We start from the raw sequence: 25,060 nt of genomic DNA on the forward strand, positions 1-25,060 counted from the left end.
ATACTAATGTCTTACATTTATTGAATATTTACCACGTGCCAGGGACTGGTCTGAGCGCTTCACACATGTCATCTCCTCATCCTCGCAATAAAGCCCTGAACAGCTTTTAATGACTCTCTTGACTCTCTTGCGGAGGAGGAAGTTAAGGTTCAGAAAGTTTGAAAGCCACGTCCAAGGTCGCACAGCAACTACATGGTAGAACTTGGACTCAAACTCAGACCCTGTCTCATGCCACAGTGCTCTTAACCACCTGGCTCTTCTGCTTTACTCTCTTTCCCCCCCAAATAATAATAGGTGGGAAAAGACACTCCCATTGATGTTTTAACATGCAGCTGTTTGATTACTAGCAAAGCTTACCATTTTTACATGTTTGCTTAAAAACTGTATTTTCTTGTTATGTTATCCACATTATTTAGCATCTTCTGTAAAGTGGTGGGGGCAATTTGTCCCCTGTATATTTTTTACTAATTGGGTGTGTCAGCACCGCCTTCACACAAGAGCCCAGGTCCCTTCTTGATGACTTCACTGAGCTTTCGGTTTATAACAGAAGGTGCTCCTTCTCTTTCTCCTGCTTTCTGCCCAGTATGAGCTGAATACAAATAAGTTCTAGAAAGTTATCACGTCCATATCTTTTCAAGCTTACTCACTCACATGCTATGGCTCTTGGCTGGTTTGGAACACCCTATCATGAGTGAGAGTGAAGACCCAATGTCCCCTGAGGGGTGACAAACTAGAATAATGTTTTTAACTGAGCCAATTTACCAAGGTCTATGAGAATCAATCAATATCTCATTCTCACCATCACCCCCCTCTCTTTCTCTTTCCGTCTTCAAATTGCTCTTCTGCTAACAAAGATAAAGACTGAAATGTATAGACTTTTTGTGAGTATGTGATCCAAACAACTTGGCCATCATTCAAAACTTATCTCCCATAATGTATACTAGGAACATCATTAAAACCCTATCTATGGTTTACTAAGCAAAACCAGATTTGCCTAATAAATCTAAACTTTAATAACTGCATTTTAAAACATGCTCCATTACCTGCATTGTGTCTTGCGATATACCCAAGTGCCCAGGCTGCAGCCTCCTTGACTCCAGGGTCAAAATCTTCCAGGCATATCACCAGCGTATCCAGCGCTCCACAATCGACTATCGCCTGGGCTAGTTGAGGAGAGTGTTTCCCAACTGCTCGTAACACAAAGGCAGCTGCTTTCTTGTAGAAACGCTACAAGGACAAAATTGACAAAACCCAAAGTGAACTGAGCACTTACATAACCGAAAGTTAGAACAGACCAAAACTAGCATAAAAACAACATTAATATCAATAAAGCTCAACTTTTAAATATGGAAAGCTTTTAAATACAAAAGATGGAAAAATCCTGCAAACTCATTTTGATTTTTTATGTTCCCTCATTGCGTTTGTTCAGTCACTACACTAGAACAATGTGAGTCTTAAATGACCTTTCAAGTGTTTTACTCTGAAACATGCATTTGGAAATTGGATAAAATAAAATATAAACATTACTTTCCTACAAGTTCACCAAATACGAGATTTTCCGTATCTGCATTACACTGAGAGGTATCTCTTTGAGCCATGGGGACTCTGAGATTGCTAGCCTGTGCGACTAAGCCCTCTGTCAGCTGACCGCCTCGCTGCCTTGCCCTCAGTCTCTAAGCACAGCAGGCCGTTCACGACCTCAACTGACCTTGCCGGTGTCCCGAGTTATCCCGAAATAACCACCATGTTCCGAGATGCACTTACCAATCATCAGAGAAACATAAAGGTGAAGCATTTGTGATACATTTTAAAACATTTCCTGGCAAATCCATGGGATATGCTATTTATCCCCTCTTAGAAATGTTTTTCTAAGAAGGCAAATACAAATGACTTACCATTATGTGATTTTAAGTAATGCTTCATATTTATGATATTTTCCATACATAAATTTTATCTGATTAAGAAATAATAAAACTGAAATGCAAGATTAACATATTTTTCTTTACCTAACTAAAAAGATTAAATGTATAGGAAGTATTTGGCTATAACACTCACTGTTGTTTCATGGTTAGTATAATGACACGGTAATGGTCTCCTAACTCTTCCTTTTATTAGTAGCACCCAATTAATTCCCTATTTTAGATTCTGAGTTTCTATTTCTTACAGTGACTACTAAAAAGTGACTGGGTGACTACAGCAACTGTTTTGAAAGCATTCCATTTACTTAGGCTAAAATATTAAGATACAATAAAGCTACAGGAGAGAGAAAACACATAAAGTATATTTTTTAACATACATCTCAAAAATTGGCATACGTTGATATAAGAAATATGCTGCTAGTAATGATGTTTTAATTTGATATATTTCTTTAGTTTCTTAAATAACATATATAGATATTAAAATATTTGTTTTAAAGTCTAATTTTATATGCCAGTAACCAAATAAATTTGTAGTAATTTATTATAAAAATTAGAATAGAGTTTTCAAGTAGCTTTCCATAGATTATTTTCTTATAATTGTGGAATAATAATGGTGATACATTTCTTGTCATTATCTTAAGCTAATAGGACTTTTTATATTGCAGAGTTTTCAAATTCACAATTTATTAGACGTCAATAGTCACTTCTAACTACAGTGCCAATAATTCACACTTTCTGATCTCATTTTCCCTTTCTCCTAATTTCTGCTTCCTTGAATTCCTCTCTTCTCTCCCATTCCTTTGCCTTAAAAAGAAAAAGCAAAAAGTGAAACCAGAGGACTTTGTACCTCATAAAGAAGAGATTAAATCACCAGTGGGAAACCAGTTAAAGGACTGGCAGGTGAAGGAGACAGAAGCGTGTGAATAATGCTTCACATTCTCACTTTCAAACCCTCACCTTTCAGCCCTAACACTTTTTTGTCCCTTTACAACTAGTGGACATTCATTCACAGTTCAAAAACTTCTATTGAGAACCCTCTATGTGGGATACCAAAACACAGACCCAGCCCTCAAAGGAAGGAGCTAAGAATCCAGGAAGAAGAAAGTCTAACAGTATTCTGATGATAGAAGGAAACCCACAAGAAAAATTAAATTTCTGTGACTCCTTGTAGAGATAAAACAAGCGTTAGTAAATGACTCTCCAATCTATAAAAATAAAACAATTTTTAAATAATTAGGATTTGCGTATTTTTTTTTAATTCTGGTAAAAATACACACAACATAAAATTTACCATTTTAACCATTTCAACGTGTATAATTTACTGGCATTTAGTGCATTCACAATGCTGTGCAACCATCACCTATCTAGTTCCAGAATATTTTCATCACCCCAACAAGAAACCCTGTACGTGTTAAGGAGTCACTCCTCATGCTCCCCTCTCCCCCTAGCCCCCAGCAAACACTAACCTGCTTCTGTCTCTATGGATTTGCATATTCTGGATATTCCATGTAAATGGAATCATACAACATGTAGCCTTTTGTGTCTGGTTTCTTTCTCTTAGCATAACATTTTCAAGGTTCATCCATGTTGTAGCGTGTATCGGTACTTCATTCCTTTTTATGACTGACAATATTCCATTGAATGGACATAGAACATTTTGTTTAGTCATTCTTTTGGCTATTGTGAATAATGCTGCTGTGAACATTTGTGTACAAGTTTTGTTTGAACACCTGTTTTCAATTCTTTTGGAAATATAACGAGGAGCAGAATTGCTGGGTCATACAGTAATTATGTTTAACTCACTGAAGAACTGCCAGACTGTTTTCCACAGCAGCTGTGCCACCTTACACTCCTACCAGGAATGTATAAGGTTCCAATTTCTCCACATCTTCACTAACACATGTTATTTTCCTTTTTTTCATTATGGCCATCCTAGTAGACAAAGTGGTATCTCATCCTGGTTTTTGGGGGGGTTTTTTGTTTGTTTGTTTGTTTGTTTTTTGGTGAGGAAGACTGGCCCTGCACTAACATCAGTTACCAATCCTCCTCTTTTTGCTTGAGGAAGAGTGTCGCTGAACTAACATCTGTGCCAATCTTCTTCTATTTTTTTATATGTGGGATGCCACCACATCATGGAATGAAGAGTGGTGTGTAGGTCTGCACCCAAGATCTGAACCCGTGAATCCCAGGCCACCAAAGCGGAGTGTGCAAACCCAACCACTAAGCCACTGGGCCAGCCCTTCATCCTGGTTTTGATTTGCAATTCCTAGTGACTAATGCTGTTGAGCATCTTTTCATGTTTGTTGGCCATGTGCACATATTCTTTGGATAAACGTCTATTCAACTTCTTTGCCCATTTTTTAATTGGATTGTTGGTCCTTAGGTTACACAAATAGGAATTTAATCTTAAAGACATGTCGAGAAAGATATGTCCCTAGGTTATGATAAATTAGCAGAATGGAATGAACAGACCAAGACCCTACCGACAGGAAGGTCCTTAACTATTGTTAGTGGCACTGTATGGAAATTTAGAGTGGAATCAGATAGGAGGGGGAATATGGGGACACTCTTAGATGATCATTTAAAGGGATAACATGCTTGCATACTTGGTAGAAAATGCTTTATCAAACCTTCCGTTACACACATTCTTCTTACTTTTGGATGCTTCTCTCCCCCTTGCTTCAAAGCTGTTTCTTACAGTTTCCATTACCCAGACTTCACCTGTACATGAAGATTGCTAACAACAACTTTTTATTTGCCTAGAGCTCCATCAGCTTTCTAAGACTGATCCTGTAACTTTAATATTCCCAAACACAGAAATACTGCTTTATTATATATAATTCCGTTAAAATTTTTAATCTGTTTTCTCCTTACATTAACAGTAATGGAGAAAAGCTGCGTATCAATCCCAAAGTAAAATACCCTAAAGATATTACCATGCACGGTTCAAAGAAGTGAAGGTTGTATTCACATCCTAATAATTCTACTGCCTGCAAGCTTGCAACTGTACTCAACTATTAAATTTTTTAAAGTCCAAAACAAAAACAATTATAACTTGTTTTAAAAAGATTCTTACGTTCTGTTCTGCCAATGAATAGACAAGCTGTGGAAGAATGTCACCCTTCACCACTGCTTCTGCTAGGTCATCATTATAATTAGCCAGCCTTCCGAGCGCCAGCGCAGCCGTCTGTTGAATTGTTGGGACCACATCCAAGAGAAGAGGCCTCAGCAAAGACATGACACCTGAGTTAAGTTACAAAAGAAGAGAAGTCAGCAAAATTTAAATTAAAAGGCAAACACACAATTCAGCATATATGCAGATACGAAAATTCAGGGGGGAAAACCGGTAAAAACGAAAAAATTATCCACTACAAACTAATGGGATATTTAGCAGCATATAACTGGCCAAGACACAGAAGAATACAACCTGCAATTACCAAAGCAGCGTCACAGCGTGGAGAGAAGGAAGGCTTTGGAATTAGAGAGGAGTTTAAACCCTGCCTGGCAAGTACCGGCTCTGGGACCTGACTGCGCTGTCACGAGGAGAGGACGCAGAGAGAGGCTGTGAGGCAGGTAGGATAGCGCCGACCTAGCACACGGTCGGGGTGCGGAGGGGGTGCTGGGGGCTAGGTTCCCCTCAGCCTTTGCAAATCCTATGTTTCAGGGCTCAGGTCAGGTCCTTTCCTCTCAATGAAGTCTGTCATCTGTCTTTTTCTCTGATTCCGACTATTGGGTCTTTCCTCTCATTCCAGCCGAACTGAGAGTTGATGACAGACATTTTATCAGGACCTATCTCAGAGCCGGGGCAGCCAGGAGGGCCACTTGGCTAGAGTCGCACATTCATAAAGGGCTGCAAATTCAGGTTTCTGACATTATCTCCAAATAAATAAACTCTTTGAGATAAGGAAGTATATTGTATTACTAGCTCTCATAATATTCATTCTAGGGTTGAATACATAGAAGGCATATCATCATCACAACAACAAGAATAGAAGTAGCTTGCATCTATCAAGCACTTATTATATGCACACATTGTTTTAAGGAACTTGTTTTCCATGGTAACTTGTTGAACTCTCATAACAAACCTATGAAGTAGGCCTAATATTATGTCTGTTTTACAGCTAAGGAAATGAAGGCTGAGAAAGGTCAAGGAAATTGTCACACAACTAATAAATGGTAGAGGGTTAGAAATTCAGACAATCTTTATTGATAATTGCTAAACAAATAATATATATTGAAAATTGAAGAGGTGGGGAAAGGGAGACAAATAAATTGCAATTTGGTCATTTTATTGCATATTCTAACTCTTCATACTCACTTTGCCTTGCTATAAAATATGCAAAACAGTCAACAGCTATTTGTGCTTTAATGATGGTGTTCTAGTCTAAGGTTACAAGCAAGGTAATGACAGTTCAAACCGGAACAAAGTGTCCCTTGACTTTATCAACTTAATTTACAGCAGGCTATTCAACTTGATGTTATTACGTCTTTTCTTTAAAAACATGCCCCACCAATCCATAAAAGCAAATATTACCAATATTCTTTTATAGTGTTATATCCAGAAACATTTGAAATAGAATAAAAGGGAAACATTTACAATAACATTTAGGATTAGACCAAAATAAGATAAACAGTACTACCAAATAACATACGCAGAGAATAATGATGCTTATCATGGGTACATTTAGTGATGTGACCTGTGGCATCGCATTTAGTGACCATTTTTATGTCTCACTTGCCTTGTTTAGATCATCTTATATAAGGCCACTGTTGCAAGTTTGAATCCCACTTAGGCAGGTTAACTTTGTAGCCACACAGCATTCCTACTCATTCCGAGGTCAGAGCTCGTGTTAAACAAATCGATGTGTCTATGTTCTTAAGTGTTGCTTATATTATCCATAATTTTTTATAGAGATAATTTCTGAAATATCTCACAACAAAACGTTTAAAGCCCAGAAGAAGGTATTAGAATGACTACTAAACATAACATGAGTTCTTTCTAGAACTTTGGATTTGAAACAATTTGTTGGTGTCTTCTTTGTAGTTTGCTGTATTTATTACTTTTTTTAAGTCTTTTAATTGTGGGGAAATATACATAATATAAAAATTACTATTTTGACCATTTTTTGTGTACAACTCAATGGCATTACGTACATTTACAATGGTGTGTAACCATCGCCACTATTGAAGAACCCTTAAACTTCTCCACAAAGACAGTACCATTTTACTTTTCTACCAGCAGAGCACAGGGGTTCAAATTTTTCCACATCCTCACCAACACTTGTTATTTTCCTTTTTTTTCTTTTTTTTCAATAATAGCCATCCTAATGAGTATGAGGTGGTATCTCATTGTGGTTTGATTTTTGTTTCCTTAACACTAATGATGGTGAATGTCTTTCTATGTGCTTATTGGCCATTTGTACATCTTTGTTGAAATGACTATTCAAGTCCTTTGCCTATTTTTGAATTGGGTTGCTTTTTATTGTTGAATATAATCTGATATTTTTGATAATGAATATGTACCATTTTAAGTAAAATAAGTCAATACTCTAAAAAATAAAAGTTAAATCTGTTGACATGTATTCAAAATTTCACAATACATTAATGAAGCCAAAAAATATAAAGTATAAGTATGCTTAGAAAAGTTTTAAAAGAATCACAATTATGTTTCATGTTATTTTTTCCCAACGATTCTGATATTTCCTTTTATTCTCACTTGATATATTTATGGGAAGGCAGTGGCTCGTTGTCTTTTGAAACATACTTAGAAAATCAATTCATAGTGGGTTATTCAACCTAGATATTTTCATTAAATCTCAAGAACTTTGAACTTTTATGTTAAGAATTTGAAGAATGAATTCATCTACCGGGTCTATAACATTTAATTTAATTATAAGTGTTTACTACTAGTTTCAGTATTTAGGTAACATACCACAATTCTCTCAATTTTGGAAAATTTCAGTTTGCAATTTTAGCAGTAAAATATTTTACCCCCAAAAATGTATTTCACTTGTCCATATACTCAAAGGAACTTTCTGCTTTATGTATTTTCTCCTCCATTTTTCTACTGCCTCTGGTCCAGGAAAAATAAGGTCAATAAAATGAAATACAATTTCTTTCCTTCTCTTCCTGTATTCAATATCCAAGTTAGGCTTCATGCGAATGCTGCTGCTCTATCACAATTTTCCTATATTCCTTAGTTTGGGCAGTAGCACAAGGAGAATTTTGAAAAATTTTAAATCTCTGAACCTACAAAAGTAAAGCTAAAGTTTCAGTTTAAAATACGTTTGTTTGAATAAGGTCATTCTTATCAGAGAAAATATTGCCCCAAATTCTTAGTCCTTGAATTGCCTCTTTAATGCTTCCTAATCGTCAGTCCCCAGGGATATGTTTTTATCTCTTACACAGATTAAACATGGAGACTTTGTTATTCTAATTACAGATTTGTCCTAAAAATACAGATAATGATGCAAGAGGAACTGAGGAAGGAAGGAAGAAAGAAAGGGAGGGAGAGGAAGGAAAGAAGAGAGAGAAGGAAGGGCAAAAGAAGCCATATATAACATAAAAAGAAAATTTTCCTTACCTGCCTGTCTATTAGGAATCCATGGTGATTGATCCTCAGGGAGCAAATGCATGAAAATTTAGAGTCCATAAATTACAGCAACATGAATAGTTCCCAGAATATCTGATAAACAAGGTCTCTAGCGAGCAGCTAATGACCTCACTGGGTCTTCAGCAAAGGAGCTAACATGTGCTATCTAATATTCAGAATGATAACTTCTATATTGTACTCCAATGTCTATAAAACAATTCTGTCTACTCTATAAAAACTGATAAAATGGTGGGAAACTATTTCCGAAATTTCACTTATAGGATAAATCATTACAATTCTGCCCCTCCCCCAACATTATAGCGTTGAGTTCCTTTTCTATTTTTCTTGTTCCACTGCCATACTGGAAACATTGCCACTAAGACCTTATATTGCAATCCAGATCTGCAAAAACCAAAAGCAACCTCAGTGATCCTGCCCAGAGTCATTCATTCAAAATTACGTCAGGGTTCACCAAGTGGCAAGTGACAGGACTACACATGGGGTTAAGGCAGCTCCTACTCTCAAGAAACTAATAATCTAGTGGAGGAGACTATGAAATAGCCTCAAAATAGTCACGACTCTTTCATTCCTTTCAACACAACCTAGGCCTCATGGCTTTGATTTTGCAGGCCAATTGCATTTATAAGTCAGGAAGGAAATGTTTGACATTTCCAAAGACAAAAAAATGACCCATTCATTTTCATATTACATGTCTATAATTTATATGCATATTATCTCAATCGGCTGTTTCATAAAGACATTTAACATCTCAACTTTGTTCTTTTAAAAACAAGTATCTGCAAACTGGGCCTTTGGGTCCACTGAAGTCTCGGTAGAGATTTCTGCTTGCCCTGGCTACCTCTTACCGTCTTTGTTTTGTTTTTTAATTTTTTTTAAATTTTATCTTTATTGTGGTAAATATATAGAACATAAAACTTATCATTTTAATCATTTTTGGTGTACAATTCAGTGGCATTAAGTACAGTCACAATGTTGTACAACCATCACCACTATCATTTCCAGAACTTTTTCACCATTGCTAACAGATACTCTATACCAATTAAAAAATAACTCCCCATTTCCCCTGCCCCCAGCCCCTGGTAACCTCTATTCCACTTTCTGTCTCTAAGAATTTGTCTACTTTAGATACCTCATATAAGTGGAATCATACAATATTCATCCTTTTTTTCTGGCTTATTTCACTTAGCATAATGTTTTCAAGGTTTGTCCATCATATCATGTATCCACTGTAATATGTATCAGAATTTCATTCCTTTTTAAGGCTGAATAATATTCCATTGTGTGTATATATCACATTTTGTTTATCCATTCATCTGTTGATGGACATTTGTGTTGTTTCCAACTTCTGGTTATTGTGAACAACGTTGCTATGAACGTTGGTGTACAAGTATCCATTTGAGTCCCTGTTTTCATTTTTTTGAGTATATACTTAGGAGTGGAATTGCTGGGATCAAATGGTAATTCTCTGTTTAACTTTGTGAGGAACCACCTAACTGTTTTCCACAGTGGCTGTACCATTTTACATTCCCACTAGCAAAGCACAAGGGTTCCAACTCTCCACATCCTCACCAAGTTTGTTATGTTTTGTTGTTGTTGTTTATAATAGCCATTGTAATGGGTGTGAAGTGGTCTCTCACTGTGGTTTGATTTGCCTTTCCCTAATGACTAGTGATATTGAGCATTTTTCATGTGCTATATTGGCCATTTGTGTCTCTTTTTAGGAGATATATAATCTATTTAAGTCTTTTGGCCATTTTTGAAGTGGGTTCTTTGTTGTTGTTGAGTTGTAGGAGTTCTTTATATATTCTGAATATTAATCTCTTATCCAATACTTGCTTTGCAAATATATTCTCCCATTCTGTGAGCTGTCCTTTCACTCTCTTGATAGTGTCCTTCAATGCCTTCCTTTGTATTTTTACACTTAAAATAAAGTGATTTCTACCATACGTACTTTTTATTTTCCAATTTTATTCAAAACTATCAATAAACTTGTAAAATAAGTTAAAGCCTTGTTGTAAAATTTGCAAAGCTTCAAAAGTTTAAATTCCAACAATATGGTTTTTTTAATCTAAAACTACTTTCTACATGACCATTTACTATGAATCTGCTACTATAGTTCATTCAAATTTTAGAAGAAGTGACTTCTTCAAACAATTAGCCAATACACAGCAAAGAATTTGCCTTTGACTGTCGATGTTACCATCTGACTCAGGCATTCTGTTTGGGGTCCAAAAAGACACTTCCCGCCTTAGAAACGAGAGGAGTCTCTTGTACTACTTCTTACATGACTGCCTCTGTTGAGAGACCACAGACGAAAATAGTTAAAAGCATGTATCTGGAGGGAGACTGATTGGGTTCAAACCTAAGTTCTGCCACTTTCTAGCTGTGGGGCCTCAGAGAGGTTACTTCACATCTCTGTGTCTCAGTTTCCTCATATATAAAATGGTGACAAATTCTAGGACTATCTCATAAAGTTGCTGTGAGAATTAAAATAAGTTAAAATTTCTAAAGTGCTAGGAAGATTAATTGAGAAAAAATAAACACCAGTAACTACTTGATAAATAAAAGTGCTAAAGGAATCAATTCCCTATGTTGACCATATTTTTTACCAACATTTTATTATTAGTGTATATGACTCATTAATTAATCAGTACCTTTCATTGTGATGAAGAAATAAAGCTTCTATGACCCCAGAGATTGAGCCTTTTCTACCATATATTTTAGAATTACTATAGAACGAATAATTCATTCAACATTCATTCAAGAACTATCTATTAAGAATATACAATGTGTTGAACACACAATTGTCCTTGGCCTCAAGAAACTCATAAAGGGGTTGTGAGAGAGAAACAAATGCAACATATCATGACGTGTGCAACTACAGGAGAAAAAGAGGGCGCCCCGCAAACATACAGCAGAGCACCGACCCAGGCTCCGAGGGACATAGGGAAGGCAACCCAGGGGAAGGGACGACTGAGTTGAGATCTGCAGGCTTTTGGAGGGAGTAGAGGGGAAGGATTGGAGAGCACTCCAACCAGAAGAAACTGCATAAACGAACCTTGGAATGGAAAAGAGTTTGGTATGTTGATAACACTGAGAAGGCAGTATGACTACAGTCCTAGAGGGAGAGGGGAGTTTGGAGAAGGAAAGCTAAGAGATTAATGAGACAAAAGCCCTGCAAGGTCCAATAAACCACTTCAAATATTCTGAATTTTATCTGAACATTAATGTCAGCTCAGCGACAGAATCAAATTTGCACTTTGTAAAGAAGGGTCACTCTGATTACACGAGGAAGAAAGGACGATAAGAGACAAGACGGGAGGCCGGAAGACCACTCAGGAAGCTGCTGTAGAACCTGCACGGGATGGGGGACAGCCTGGAGAGCAGCATGGCCAGAGGGAAAGAGAAAAGCGAGGTCTAAGGAGAGATTTATGAGACCAACTGATTATTGTGAAGAAGATGGAGGAATCAGGGATACCGCCAAGCTTCTGGCTTCGACAAGTGACGCATGGTTTTTGCAGACTGTAGAAGAAGCCATCATAAATTCATACCGGCCTGAAACGTAAAGCGGGAGGGGTGACAGCAAGGGATAAAGCTGGAGAGGTTGGTTGGGGCCAGATCAAACTTGGCTATAGGTCAAACTAATATTTTGTGATGTTATTCTAAGTGAAATGAAGAGCTTTATTGTTTGCACCACGTATTCTCAGGGAGGTAAACAAACGAAAATGAAGAATGAATAATTTCCAGGTCTCCCATGTATGGCTGGGCAGGCTGTGTACTGCACAAATCTGGGGGATGCCACTCACATAGATCATAAATGGCACCATGGAGTTGTGCAAAGCACAGCAGCCACCCTTGACATAGCATGTCATGTGTTTCTCTAGTTTGTTTTATGTAAATAAATGTCTTATCTCTTGAGTAAAATAATAAATATGTCTACAGGAGAGATTATGTCTTATACTTCTTTTCTATTTCTCAAATTGCCTAGCACAGTTCTAAATACACAGCTAGCTCTTATTGAAACATTTGTGGTGTTGGCTTAGAAACCACCATCCACTTGGGTTTCACTACTCTAAAACTACCTGTTCTCCTGTCCCAGAGTAACTCCAATTACACTTATCAACTTTATTAGATCTTAATATTTTTATTTCTGCAGTAAGTTATTACAGTTACATGACTGTATTTTTACTGAAGCAAGTTTCATGACACTGATGAGTCTTCTAACACGTTCTCATTTTCCTTCACTGGTCATTTTTCACCTGGAAATATTTAAGTGTTTCTCCCTTGCATTTTTTTAGAATAAGAATTTTCAGGCCTTGATTTGGTCTTGTCCAGCCTCTATGATTATATACCTCTGGTCACTATTCCTGCATTTGATTAAGAAATCATAAATTTTATCACATGCATATTTATCTTGTTTGCTCTGAAATATTTCTTCACTGCCAGAACTATAAAGTCAACTATGATTTTAGGTGTTAAGTCCCCTACAATAAAGAGTATTATAACTTATATAAAGGGTCACAATGAATCACAAAATGTATGTATAGTCTTTTTACATAGAATTCAGTTATAATGATAAATAATCCAAGAAGCTCATGATCAAGAATTATCTACTTTCTCCTTTTAAATTTATTCTCATTAACTGTAGTATCTTCCGACTTTTGTCTGGGGATTCGCGATGAATTCAGCTGTTTGTGAGTGAAGCTGCTAGGTCATTGCTGAGCGGCGAGGGGTGAGAGGAAGATGACTCTCGCTGAGAAGCTAGCATTCTTCTAAGAGGGAGCGGGAACACAGTATGTATTTATTTACTTATATAACATACACTTACATAGCATTTACCACATGCCAGCCACTCCCCTAAGAAGCTTCCAGATATTAACCCATTAATCCGCGTTACAGTCCGGTGAGGCAGATAATATTTATAGCTCTAGGGTCTATGCTCTCCCAGGTCTCCTTCCCAATGGCAATCACAGCCCATTTACCAATGAAAACTGGCGTACGCGCCAGGTTTAGAATGCATACTAAAGGGTATCATCTGTAGAATTCACATTATTCTACCATTAACATCACTCTAGCTGTCTCCCATGATTACTGTCCTAAACCGAAATGCTATTCATTCTTCTGCTGCAACTGTCTGACTCTTGACGAGGTCACAGTTGCCACTGTCTATATGTGAGATTGGAACTGAGTATGTAAAGCGTAAAAGTTATGGCAAGTTCAATTTACATTATACTTTAGATAAAATGATTGGAATTTACATGTTTATAATTACATGAAGAAATATAAAATGGGCTTTTAGTATAGTTTTCAACTGAACATGTAAGTTCCACACATCCAAACCTTTGTTTCCAGCTAAGGTCTCTCTTCCGAACCCCGGCCCTGCGCGTCCACACTGCTTACCACAGTCACTGGCACCTGGCATCCCAGACGCACCTCAGCCTCAACAATGGGAGAGCCAAGTCGCCGTTGCCCTCTGCTTTTTGTCCCCTTTCTCCATTAACGAATGGCGCTAATGTGCCTAAGCAGCCCGAAGCCTGGGAGTCACCTGGAACCCGTCTGTCTCCTCCCTGGCCCTGCCCCCTTTTCCTAAGTCACAGGTGCCTCATGCCTCTTTCCAGCATGACTGCTACAGCAAAACGGACACCCGCCCTTCCTGATCCTGTGGTAACCCCCTCGATTGATTCTCCACACTAATGTGAAATCACCAATCTAAAACACAAAATGGATCCCACCACTCCTCTGATTAAAACTTTTCAACGGCCTTCCATCAATTTCAGGACAGATCTACACCTCAGATGAGGTCCTTCAAAATTAGGCCTGTTTTCCTCTCCAGCCCCTGACTTTCCTCTCCCTTGCCCTGCTACCCCAAGAAGCTCCAGCCTTATCTAACAAGTACCACCTTTTCTCTTGCCTCTACGGTTTACACATAATGTTCCCTCTACCTGAATGCACTTTTCCTCCTGCTGCTTCATCGGGCTAACTCTAGGAAATTCAGCACAGATAACACCTCCTCCGAGAAGTCTTGCATGAATAGCATCCTTCATTCCCAAAGCTTGAGTTAGGCACCCTTCATATCTGCTTCGTATGTCTATATATTAGACAATTACCAAACAGCCTTTTACTTATGTATCGAACTCTCCATTAGCAAATAAACTTCTTAAGGGCAGAGTCTTTGCCTTCTATTTTTGCATGGTCAGCATCTAAGCATGTATCTGGCACCTGGACACTCAAATGTTTGTTTAATGATAAACAAATTGTGAAAATTAATGAGCAATATTCTCTTTTCAGGTAAATTTTAGTTAAAATAAAAACAAAATGGATAATATACGTCATAGTTCTTTTCTTATGTACATGAGGTCAGCTTCATAAATGTCACTATTACCATAAATTCATAAAGTTTTAAGGAACTCAAATGGGCCATTGAAACTGTTCCCTCACCTAAAATCACTCCACATAGATATAATTCTATTTTAATTTGAAAGCCTTCTAGGGAGCTGCAAATTTTCAATTAGTCCTGTCTTCTTTTGTCAATGTGCTTTCTCTTTTACAATATATACCTATTATATCCATCTACCGCAGAAGGTTGGAATGTCCAGGATGGGGTCAGTATACAGAACAAATAGGATCGTTCTAAAAGGACTATCTGCTCCAAGCGGTTTCATGGGTAATATCTGAAGAGGAAATTTTTGGAAGGCAATAAGTTAAAAAATCTGTCTTCAGAAAGTGCCTCAACATAATACAGCCCATATTTGACAAACCCACAGCCAACATCCTACTCAACGGGCAAAAACTGAAAGCCATCCCTCTGAGAACAGGAACAAGACAAGGGTGCCCACTCTAGCCGCTCTTGTTTAACAGTACTGGAGGTTTTGGCAAGAGCAATCAGGCAAGAGAAAGGAAATAAAAGGAATCCAAATAGGCACTGAAGAAGAGAAACTTTCAGTGTTTGCAGACGACATGAGTTTACGTATAGAAAACCCTAAAGAATCCATTGGAAAACTATTAGAAACAATCAACAACTATAGCACAGCTGCAGGGTATAAAATCATCTTACAAATATCAGTTGCATCTCTATACTCTAATAACAACTAACAGAAGGAGAACTCAAGAATACAATCTCATTTACAATTGCAACAAAAAGAATAAAATATCTAGGAATAAATTTAACCAAGTAGGTGAAAGCCCTAAACAATGAAAACTATAAGACACTATTAAAAGAAATCGATGATGACATAAAGAAATGGAAAAATATTGCATGCACATGGATTGGAAGAATAAACATAGTTATAATGTCCATACTACCTAAAGCAATCTACAGATTCAATCCAATCCCAATCAGAATCCCAATGACATTCTTCACAGAAATAGAACAAAGAACCCTAAAATTCATATGGGGCAATAAAAGACCCTGAATTGCTAAAGCAATCCTAAGAAAAAAGAACAAAGCTGGAGGCATCACAATCCCTGACTTTAAAATATACTACAAGGCTATACTAATAAAAACAGCATGGCACTGGCATAAAAACACACACACAGGTCAATTGAACAGAACTGAAAGCCCAGAAATAAAACCACACATCTATGGATCTTTGACAAAGGAGCCAAGATCATACAATGGAGAGAGGAAAGTCTCTTCAATAAGCTGTGCTGGGAAAACCAGACAGCCACATGCAAAAGAAAGAAAGTAGACCATTATCTTTCACCATACACAAAAATTAACTCAAAATGGATTAAAGACTTGAAGCTAAGATGTGAAACCATAAAACTCCTAGAAGAAAATAGAAGTAGTGCACTCTTTGACATTGGTCTTAGAAGGATCTTTTCAAATATCATATCTACTCAGGCAAGAGAAACAAAAGAAAAAATAAATAAATGGGACTTCATCAGAATAAAGAGCTTCTGGAAGGCAAAGGAAGCCATGAACAAAATGAAAAGACAACACACCAATTCAGAGAAAATATTTACAAATCATATATCCGACGAAGGGTTAATCTCCAAAATATGAGAAGAACTTATACAACTCAACAACAAAAAGCCAAACAACCTGATCAAAAAATGGGCAGAGGACATGAACACTTTTCCAAAGAAGATATACGGGTGGCCACCAGACACATGAAAAGATGTTCAACGTCACTAATTATCAGGGAAATGCAAATCAAAACTACAATGAGATAACACCTGTTGAAAGGCTATAATTACAAAGACAAAAAACAACAAACGTTGGAGAGGATGTGGAGAAAAGGGAACCCTTATACACTGCTAGTGGGGATGCAGACTGGTGCAGCCACTATGGAAAACAGTATGGAGATTTCTCAAAAAATTAAAAATTGAAATACCACACGACCCAGCTATCCACTACTGGGTATTTATCTAAATGACTTGAAATCAACAATTCAAAGAGACTTATGCACCCCTATGTTCACTGCAGCATTATTTACAAAAGCCAAGATGTGGAGCAACCCAAGTGCCCAGCAACTGAGGACTGGATAAAGAAGATGTGGTATCTATATTCAATGGAATACTACTCAGCCATAAGAAAGACGAAATTGTCCCATCCGCAACCACATGGATCGACCTTGAGAGTATTATGGTAAGTGAAATGAGCCAGACAGAGAAAGATAAACACCATATGATTTCACTCACATGTGGAAGATAAACAAACGCATGGACAAAGAGAACAGATTATTGGTTCCCAGAGGGGAAGGGGATTGGGGGTGTGCATAAGGGGTAAGGGGGCAGATATATATAGTGACTGACAAATAATAATGTACAGCTGAAATTTTACAATCTTATAAGCTATTATGACGTCAATAAAAAATAAAATAAAAAAGATAAAAGGATACGGAAGGAAAAAATCTATCTTCAGATAAAATGTTTAAATTTTATTCATATTCCACCTACTCTAAAAACTTTTGAGACAGGTTACTTTAAAAGATATGGAAACAAAGATAATAATTAGGAGCCATGTAGTAGAGAGGGAGACTGATAATTTTATCAGAAACATAGGTTAGGGATAGTTGCTGCAATTGAATTCTGAACAAAGTACTGAGTTTCCTGGCAGTAAAAGTAAAAAGGAAATCACTTTATGAAATAAAAGGAAGTATAAACAATTTTTTTCCTGAAATTCCATACCTAGGCCTACCTTGGCATATAATAGTTAAAAAAGATTGGTTGAATAAAAGAATATAAAAATATATACATAAAAATGTATATAATAATATAAATATATATATAAAATATTTAACGAAATGGACAATGTCTTAAATGATACATTTAAAGAAGCTATGGGAAAATTAAGTGTTTTTTGGTTTTTTTTCTTTTCTCTCCTCAAATCCCCCCAGTACATAGTTGCATGTTTTTAGTTGTGGATCCTTCTAGTTGTGGTACGTGGGATGCCGCCTCAACACGGCCTGACGAGCAGTGCTATGTCTGCACCCAGGATCCAAACTGGTGAACCCCTGGGCCGCCGAAGTGGGGCACGTGAACTTAACCACTCGGCCATGGGGCCAGCCCCCCAAAATTAAGTGTTTTTAATTAAGCCCCCAATAAAAAAAGAGGGCATATTAATAGATGAATTCTACAAAGACATTCCTCTGGAAAACTAATGAAATCTAGTCTATGTGACTAATTTATTAGTGAGTCTAACTTGACACAGACACAGAACTGAGAACACACAGAAAAGTGGATAGAGGTCATTTCCTTTGGAGACACACGCACACAAGCACAAGTATCACCTGTTTCCACCTAGACTAGAATAGAACTTGAATCAACAATACATTTAAGATTGAGCTACTCTTATCATAGAAAACTTGGGGTATATGGCAAAACCAAAATTTCACTTTGAAAATTAGGAAGTTTGACTTGTGTGTTCAGATGGGCCATCCCACCCACTACAAGGCAAAGCCAAATTTTTTCTCGACTTGTGGCCCTGGATTTCTCCTAGGGCCAGGAGATTTACCCAATAGAAACCCCAGAGTTCTGCCCCCAAGGAACATGGAAGAAAAATCCTCCACAGAAAGCATGATTTTAAAAAACCAAGGGAAGTGTTCAGTATACGCTCACATCAACCAACCAACCAATCCCCAGCGCCTCCCTCTTCATTGTGCTCTACCTCACATGTTCTCAAAGCACCCAGGTGAGCGGGCAGTCAGTCACAGGGCAGCTGGCCCCGGGGCTCTGATGGGGTCTCCTCTGCACGCTCCCGGATCCCGGCAGGGTCTCAGTCCAACAACTCTCTGAAGGCCTATCCTGGCTCTCCTCTTCTAGAGGATTCCACACCTTTCCCTGGGTGCTCTTACAGAGCCTCTGGTTTTCTTAGAAGCCAAAGGAAGCTGAAGGTCCTCTAGAGCTCTGAGGCCAGTTTAAGCCCTAAATACAAATTCCACCACCTCAAACCTCCATGTATTTATCAATTAAAGTTAGTCCTCTGCATCCGGCCTACACTCAAGCTCCCATAATGGTCCTCAAGGAGACCTCAAACGCCAATTTCTCACAATTACTGGACAGCCATTGGTACCCACAGGCCTAAACAGATGACTTGTTCTAACAGTTAACGCTGGGGTTTATTAGGCACTCCTAGAACCATCTAGCAATGGTTTACAATACCTACAAGGTCACACAGAAAGAGCACAAGGCCAGGTAGCAATTAGGAAATGGGTTCTAGTCTCAGTTTGGCCACTAACTCACTTTGTGATGAGGGCAGTTATCCACCCTTCTTTGGGCTTAAGCACCCCCACTGAAGAAGATACCGCCTCTACCTAGCTGAGCTGTAACAAGAATCTAATTTTTTAAGAGATATGAAAACACTTAGAAAAGTAATTACTCCTTCCGTCATTCTATTTAAACATGTTAACACCTGCTGTATGCTAAGCATTATGCTAGGCATGGAATTCACAGTTAGTAGAGAAAACAGAAACTAAATCATTATACTTGTGATAAGCACTATGAAAGAGAGACTATACTAGGAGCGAGGAAAGCATAAATCAAGAGGCTTCACTTACTCCGAGGGCTCAAGGAAGGTTTCCCTGAGGAATCAAGATCTAAACAGAGCCATAAAGAATGAGCAGAAATTAAACAGGCAAAGAAGTGTTGGAAAAGCTTCTAGCAGAGGTGCAAAGGCCGGGAAACAACATTCGAGTGTAAGGTAGAATTAAGAAATACTTAAATACCTTCTCAAAACATTTGATCTGCAACATTAAATTTTAACCCACATAATTTGCCATTTCTAAGTCCCACTCTTATAGGCTTGGATTTTTTTTTTAATTTTCTAGTTTTCCCTAAGAAAACAATGAGACCCTAGCCCTGGTTAACTTATTTTCTACTTATATACCCATGCTTAGATGACAAAACAGATGAAGACCCACGTAGGAACAGTGGTTTGGAACACAGAATAAAATTCTGAATAATCTTGTTTTTAGGACATATTCTTAGGTACATACAGGTTCAGAATTTTTATAGTTCCCTGAAATATTTTCCACTTAAGCATATGTAACAAACCTCTATTCCTGTTTCTTTTTTTTAAAGTGAGTGCTTCAATTATCTGAGATTCACAACCATAAGACTCCTTTTATATTGATAAAATACATCAAATTTAAACAATATGATTCGTTTTTTGTAGTTCTTCTACTAGTTATCTTTTTTGTTTCAACATCCTCTGAGACAGTAGTTTTTGTAAGAGAATCATGGTCCGTGCACCTAACAGCATGTGTTTTAAGTACATTATGAATGCTTACTGAGGCTTTCCCTTTTCATAGCAAATTGAGGTGCTATGAAGATAATTAATCTGAAGATTTTTACCTTGCCCCAGATACATGTAATTTAAAGTCATTTTATGTCAACATATATTACTTATTTTCTTAAATTCTGAACCCATTAAATTGTCTCAATTTGCAAATCAGTTTCATACAGCTGCATATTGAAAGTGCTATTCAAACTCCTCTATTTCTGTTCTTCCGAAAATGTGCATAAGTACTGACTTGCCATGTTTACTGTTTCACTATAGGTTATAAGTAAAATATTACAAAGTATTATTTTAAACTTTATTCCCACTCTTCTTAGATAAATAGCTGATTCAGAAGTTTATTTATGTTGCCAAGCAGTTTAAAAACAATTTTCTTGGAGCTTTTATTAGCTTATTTCAGAAGTCCTCCTAGACAACCTAAGAGTGGCCTGGTATTCCAATGTGTGACAAAATCTGTTTCTTACGTCTTACACGAAGCAACTACCTTCAATTGCTGACATTCTACAATTGTTAGAAGTAACAGTGTATTATCTCCACAACCACAGTCATGTGTTACTGATTGTTCACAGAGGAGAAGTATCAAAATTCATTTTTAAATAGCTGCAAGATGTAATGGTTCAAACTACAGGGTTTGAGAGTACATAAAGAGATTTTACAACAAACATTAAACTTTTTAATGTTTTCATTTATGTTCTTTTGATTTAGAAGGAATAAAATCTCAATGAGAAAAAAAAATAACTCCAGGTTATAGACACATTGTACACAGTTCTTTCTAGTGACAATTTTGATTAGAAATCAAACTCATTCTTGTCCAAATACTCTGAAGAAGATATCTTGCAACATTTTGTTTGCTGTGGTAATTACTTTGACATATTTAATAAAGCAAAATCTCTCATTAGCACATCAAAAACACAACGGAAAATATCAGAGAATGATCAGAGAATGAAATAAAACTCCACTGATAATTTTCACCTTTAAGGTGCCTTTCACATTGAATGAATTCAAAAATTCTGAACAAGGGAACTACTTATTTATTATGATGCCTACATGGAAAATATTTTTCACATTGTCCTGCATCCATGATATACCCATAATATTTATTTAAACAGTTTATTAGGGGGAAAAAGTGAGAAGACAAAACAAAACAAAATCCTCCCAAGCACGCAGACAGTATGTCAAAGTCTGGAGTAAAATGCATTGGTATTTTATGCTACCAAAACAAAGTTACTTGACTGAAAAAAAAGCTTGATCATAATATTTAATCAGTACATACATATTATGGCTCATTTGAAAGCATTCTTAATTCAAGTGATTTTTTTTTAAAGCAAAACCAGTTGAATGCTTAAGTTAGTTGGCTATGAAGAAGGAAAGGTTTTCATAAAGCTCACAGGTTATTTTTTAATTAAAAGAATAAATATATTGGAATATTCATTATCTATCTCTATTTAAGATTACTAAAGGAGCGCTTAAGTTGACTCTTGATAACATGAAATATGTTAAAACAAGTTCCTCAGGAAAATAAAAATCTTAGTATTCCATCAAGATATTAATCAAGTGCAGATAACTTCAAAATATTGTTATATTCCTTTTCTCCATAAGCCAGACCATGAGTGGAAACAGGCGGCTATTTAAGAATGTCACATCCAAGTCACTTATACTTTGCTGATGACTTAGCCTAACAGTTTAGATTGATTCAATTCCATAATATATTCTATGTTGCACACTGTGGGAAGAGACAACCTGACACCAGGATACTAAAACATATTGCTCTGTATCTTAAGTGTTATTTATACTTCCATATTTCAGCATCAAATTTTAAAAATAATGTTAATCATTCTCCCTTTTTAAAAAATAGTGGTTTAGTTTAGCTGTATACATATTGCCCAGAAATTAAATATTTGTAAATAGCAAGTGTCCATTCACAAAGGCCATTGAGTTGGACCAAGAGGAACAAAACCTAAAAAGACAAGTGCATTTAAAAAATGTAACTTGCTCTAATAAGTTTAAATTAGACAGCATACATGAAACACTGTGTGTCCAGCCCTGTTCTGGGTACTCTGAGGGGTATGCACGCAAGCACACAGACATTCAGAAGAAAATTAAGCCATGTGAAACAACTGCAGAACAAAAGATTATCAACTTTGAAATGATAAAATTTTTGAAATGGAGATCAGATCAGTGGTTGCCCAGGCTTAGGGACAAGAGCAAGGTGGACTTGGGAATAAAAGGGCAACACAAGGGATCTTTGGGGTGATGGGAAGTGTTCTGTATCTTGACTATGGTGGTGGTGGATACACACGGGATAAAACTGTATAGAACTACACACAAATAAATACAAGTAAGACTGAGGAAACCTGAATAAAATCAATGGATTTTCATCATGTCAACATCCTGGAGGTGACACTATACTACACTTTTGGGGTACATGAGATCTCTGTATTATTTCTTAGAACTGCATGTGAATCTACAATGATCTCAAAATAAAAAGTTTTTTTAAACGTTTATAAAATACACTTTCTCTATTCTAAATACACCTCCTCCACCCCCCAAATAAAAACATACAAGGAATAAACACCAAAACCCCTCCCAGTGACAAAAGAAATTACCGTCTAGCTGGAGGAGTAATTCTCCTCAAAGAAACCCAGAGCAAACATGATGTCTAAACATTGTTGCCCTGTCAACACGTTCTTAATTTTCTTTTAATTCCGTGTTAATTTAAATGAGTTTTAAAGATCGCATCCTATAAATTGAAGATTTCTCATGACACGGTAGTGACAAAATGCTATCTGACTTTGAGTTCAGACGGCAGTGGAATCATCCTTATTTAGAGAGAGAGGGGAAAAAATAACACGGACCACCATTATCTTCTCTACCAGTTTGTGTTCATGGATAGGAAGTGAATGGCACACACACATACACACTCTTCCTCTCTCTCGAGAGCCTGCAGGAGTCCCGACTGGGGGGTGGAGTGAGAGCACCATAAGGATTTCCCTACTCTGAATCTCTTGGGAAACACGCGGGCATGTCACTGCTCTTTCACTAACGCAAGACGAGAAACGACGTGTCAACCGCTCTGGAAGCGCCTTGGCGCGAGGAAGTCGAAGGCGATCCAAGGCTGCGGGGTGACCCGCAGCGGCGCCCGGAAAAAATGGGTCTGATGAGGGCAGATTCCCATTCCCGAGAAATGACTTCCAGGCAATTCGTACGGCCTTCACTTTCAACCTGACACTCGCCGGGTCGTCATAAAGATGGCAATAGGGGCGTCAGGCCCCACTTCGACCATTCTGGAAGCGTCACCCTCTTGGCCTCACCCCCAAAGACCCGCGCAAGAGGCCAGAGGCTTCTGCAGCCTTCGCGGTGGACTGGAGGAATTTAGGGACGCCGTCCTCCCCTCCCCAGCCCGCCCTTCCCCAAAACTCGGCCGGCAGGGGAGCGGGGCGACGGGGAGCCGGGGGTGAGGCGGGGACCGGGGACAGCGGGCGACGAGGAGTCGGGGACCCGGGGCGACCGGGGACTCGGGGCGGGGGGGGTGGGGCAGGGCGAGGCGGGCGCCAGGCGGCGCAGGGCGAGGGGCGCGGCCAGGGGCCCCGAGCGCCGCGGGTTCGGGGTGCGGCTCACCCGCGTTCTGCAGCGTCTCGATGTTCTGGGGTCTGGTCGCCAGCTCGGCCACCATCTGCACGAAGTGGGTCCGGGCTTTCTGGTACTGCTCGAACACTGCGGGGAGAGGGCGGTGGGGCGGCCGCGCGCGCTGCCCGCCGTCCCCGCCGCCCCGCCGCCCGCCCGGCCGCCCGCGCCCTACCTTGCAGCACCTGCCTCTGACTCATGGCGCCGCCGCTCGCGCCCGCCGCCCGCTCCGCGCCCAGGGGCTCGTCGGCCGAGGGGGCGACCGCCGCGACGCCTGGGCCTCCGACGGCCGCCGCTCCTCTCTGTGTACCCGCGTCTCCCGGGCAACCGACCGGAACCGGAACGCGGCCGTCTCGCGGCAACGGCCAGTCCCGGGCGTGACGTCACGGCCGCGGAGCCCCGGCGCCCCGCGAGGCCGGCCCGGGGGAGTCCGCCCGCCGCCGCCGCCGCAGGAGGGGCCCCGTCGAGCGTGCCCGGCCGCCCGGGCCGGGGGTCTCTGCGGACCCAGCGCGGCCCCGCAGGTTCCCGATGCGGCGCGGACTCGGGCCGGGCGGGGGAGCCCCGGCTGCGCAGCGGAGTCGGCTGGGCTTCGACGGTCAAGAGAAATCCGCCCTGTGACATCGTGACGTCTGACAAATACGCGACTGTCCGCGCAGCTTCACAGTGCAACGTTTTCCCCTTCCATCCAGCTTCTCTACGCCTGGCATTTCTGGTTGCAGGATTCCTGGAGGGTCAAGACAACCGTGTTCACACACTTAATGATGCTGTGTTGAGAGCACGGAATTAGCACTCGGAGAGATTCAATGAGAAAAGCAGACAAGGAAACAATATGATGAATGCCCTGTCTTCCCGTCACTTTGTTCCCCTAACTTTCTCCTAATTACTACCAACTTTGCTCTCTCCTCGTTTTTACGTGATTTTTACACATTTTGACTTTGGCTTTTAAATTGAGGCTTATTTTGTTGCTGAATGACATTTCCAACAGCAAGGGGGAGAGAATTTTTACCTGGAAAATTTGATTCAAATGATCTTAACCAGACTTCCCTAGCTTATATAACTTTAACTCCACCCAGTTTCTTTTAACACAGATTAAGGACTTAGTCGACCACTGGTTTCTAACTTGTCCGAAAACTGTATACTAAATGTTTCAATGACAGGTGTCAA

General features: G+C 38.9%; 1 protein-coding gene across 2 annotated transcripts in view; it reads right to left on the reverse strand.

The window, feature by feature from the left end:
• SPAG6 (sperm associated antigen 6) overlaps nucleotides 1-24,251 on the reverse strand; it is a 66,243-nt gene extending 41,992 nt beyond the window's left edge. The window contains exons 1-4 of one of the 2 annotated variants that reach the window (XM_070601365.1): nucleotides 24,072-24,251; nucleotides 23,891-23,986; nucleotides 4,996-5,162; nucleotides 1,044-1,227 (exon numbers count right to left, since the gene is read on the reverse strand). In XM_070601365.1, coding sequence (XP_070457466.1) covers nucleotides 1,044-1,227; nucleotides 4,996-5,162; nucleotides 23,891-23,986; nucleotides 24,072-24,096 — 472 coding nt within the window. In that variant the 5' untranslated portion in view covers nucleotides 24,097-24,251. The remainder of the gene's footprint in view (nucleotides 1-1,043; nucleotides 1,228-4,995; nucleotides 5,163-23,890; nucleotides 23,987-24,071) is intronic. The other variant, XM_070601366.1, reaches the window with a different exon arrangement.
• Nucleotides 24,252-25,060: the final 809 nt, after the last annotated feature.

The sequence above is a fragment of the Equus przewalskii genome, chromosome 30 (genome assembly GCF_037783145.1).
Source record: "Equus przewalskii isolate Varuska chromosome 30, EquPr2, whole genome shotgun sequence".
NCBI classification, from domain to species: Eukaryota; Metazoa; Chordata; class Mammalia; order Perissodactyla; family Equidae; genus Equus; species Equus przewalskii.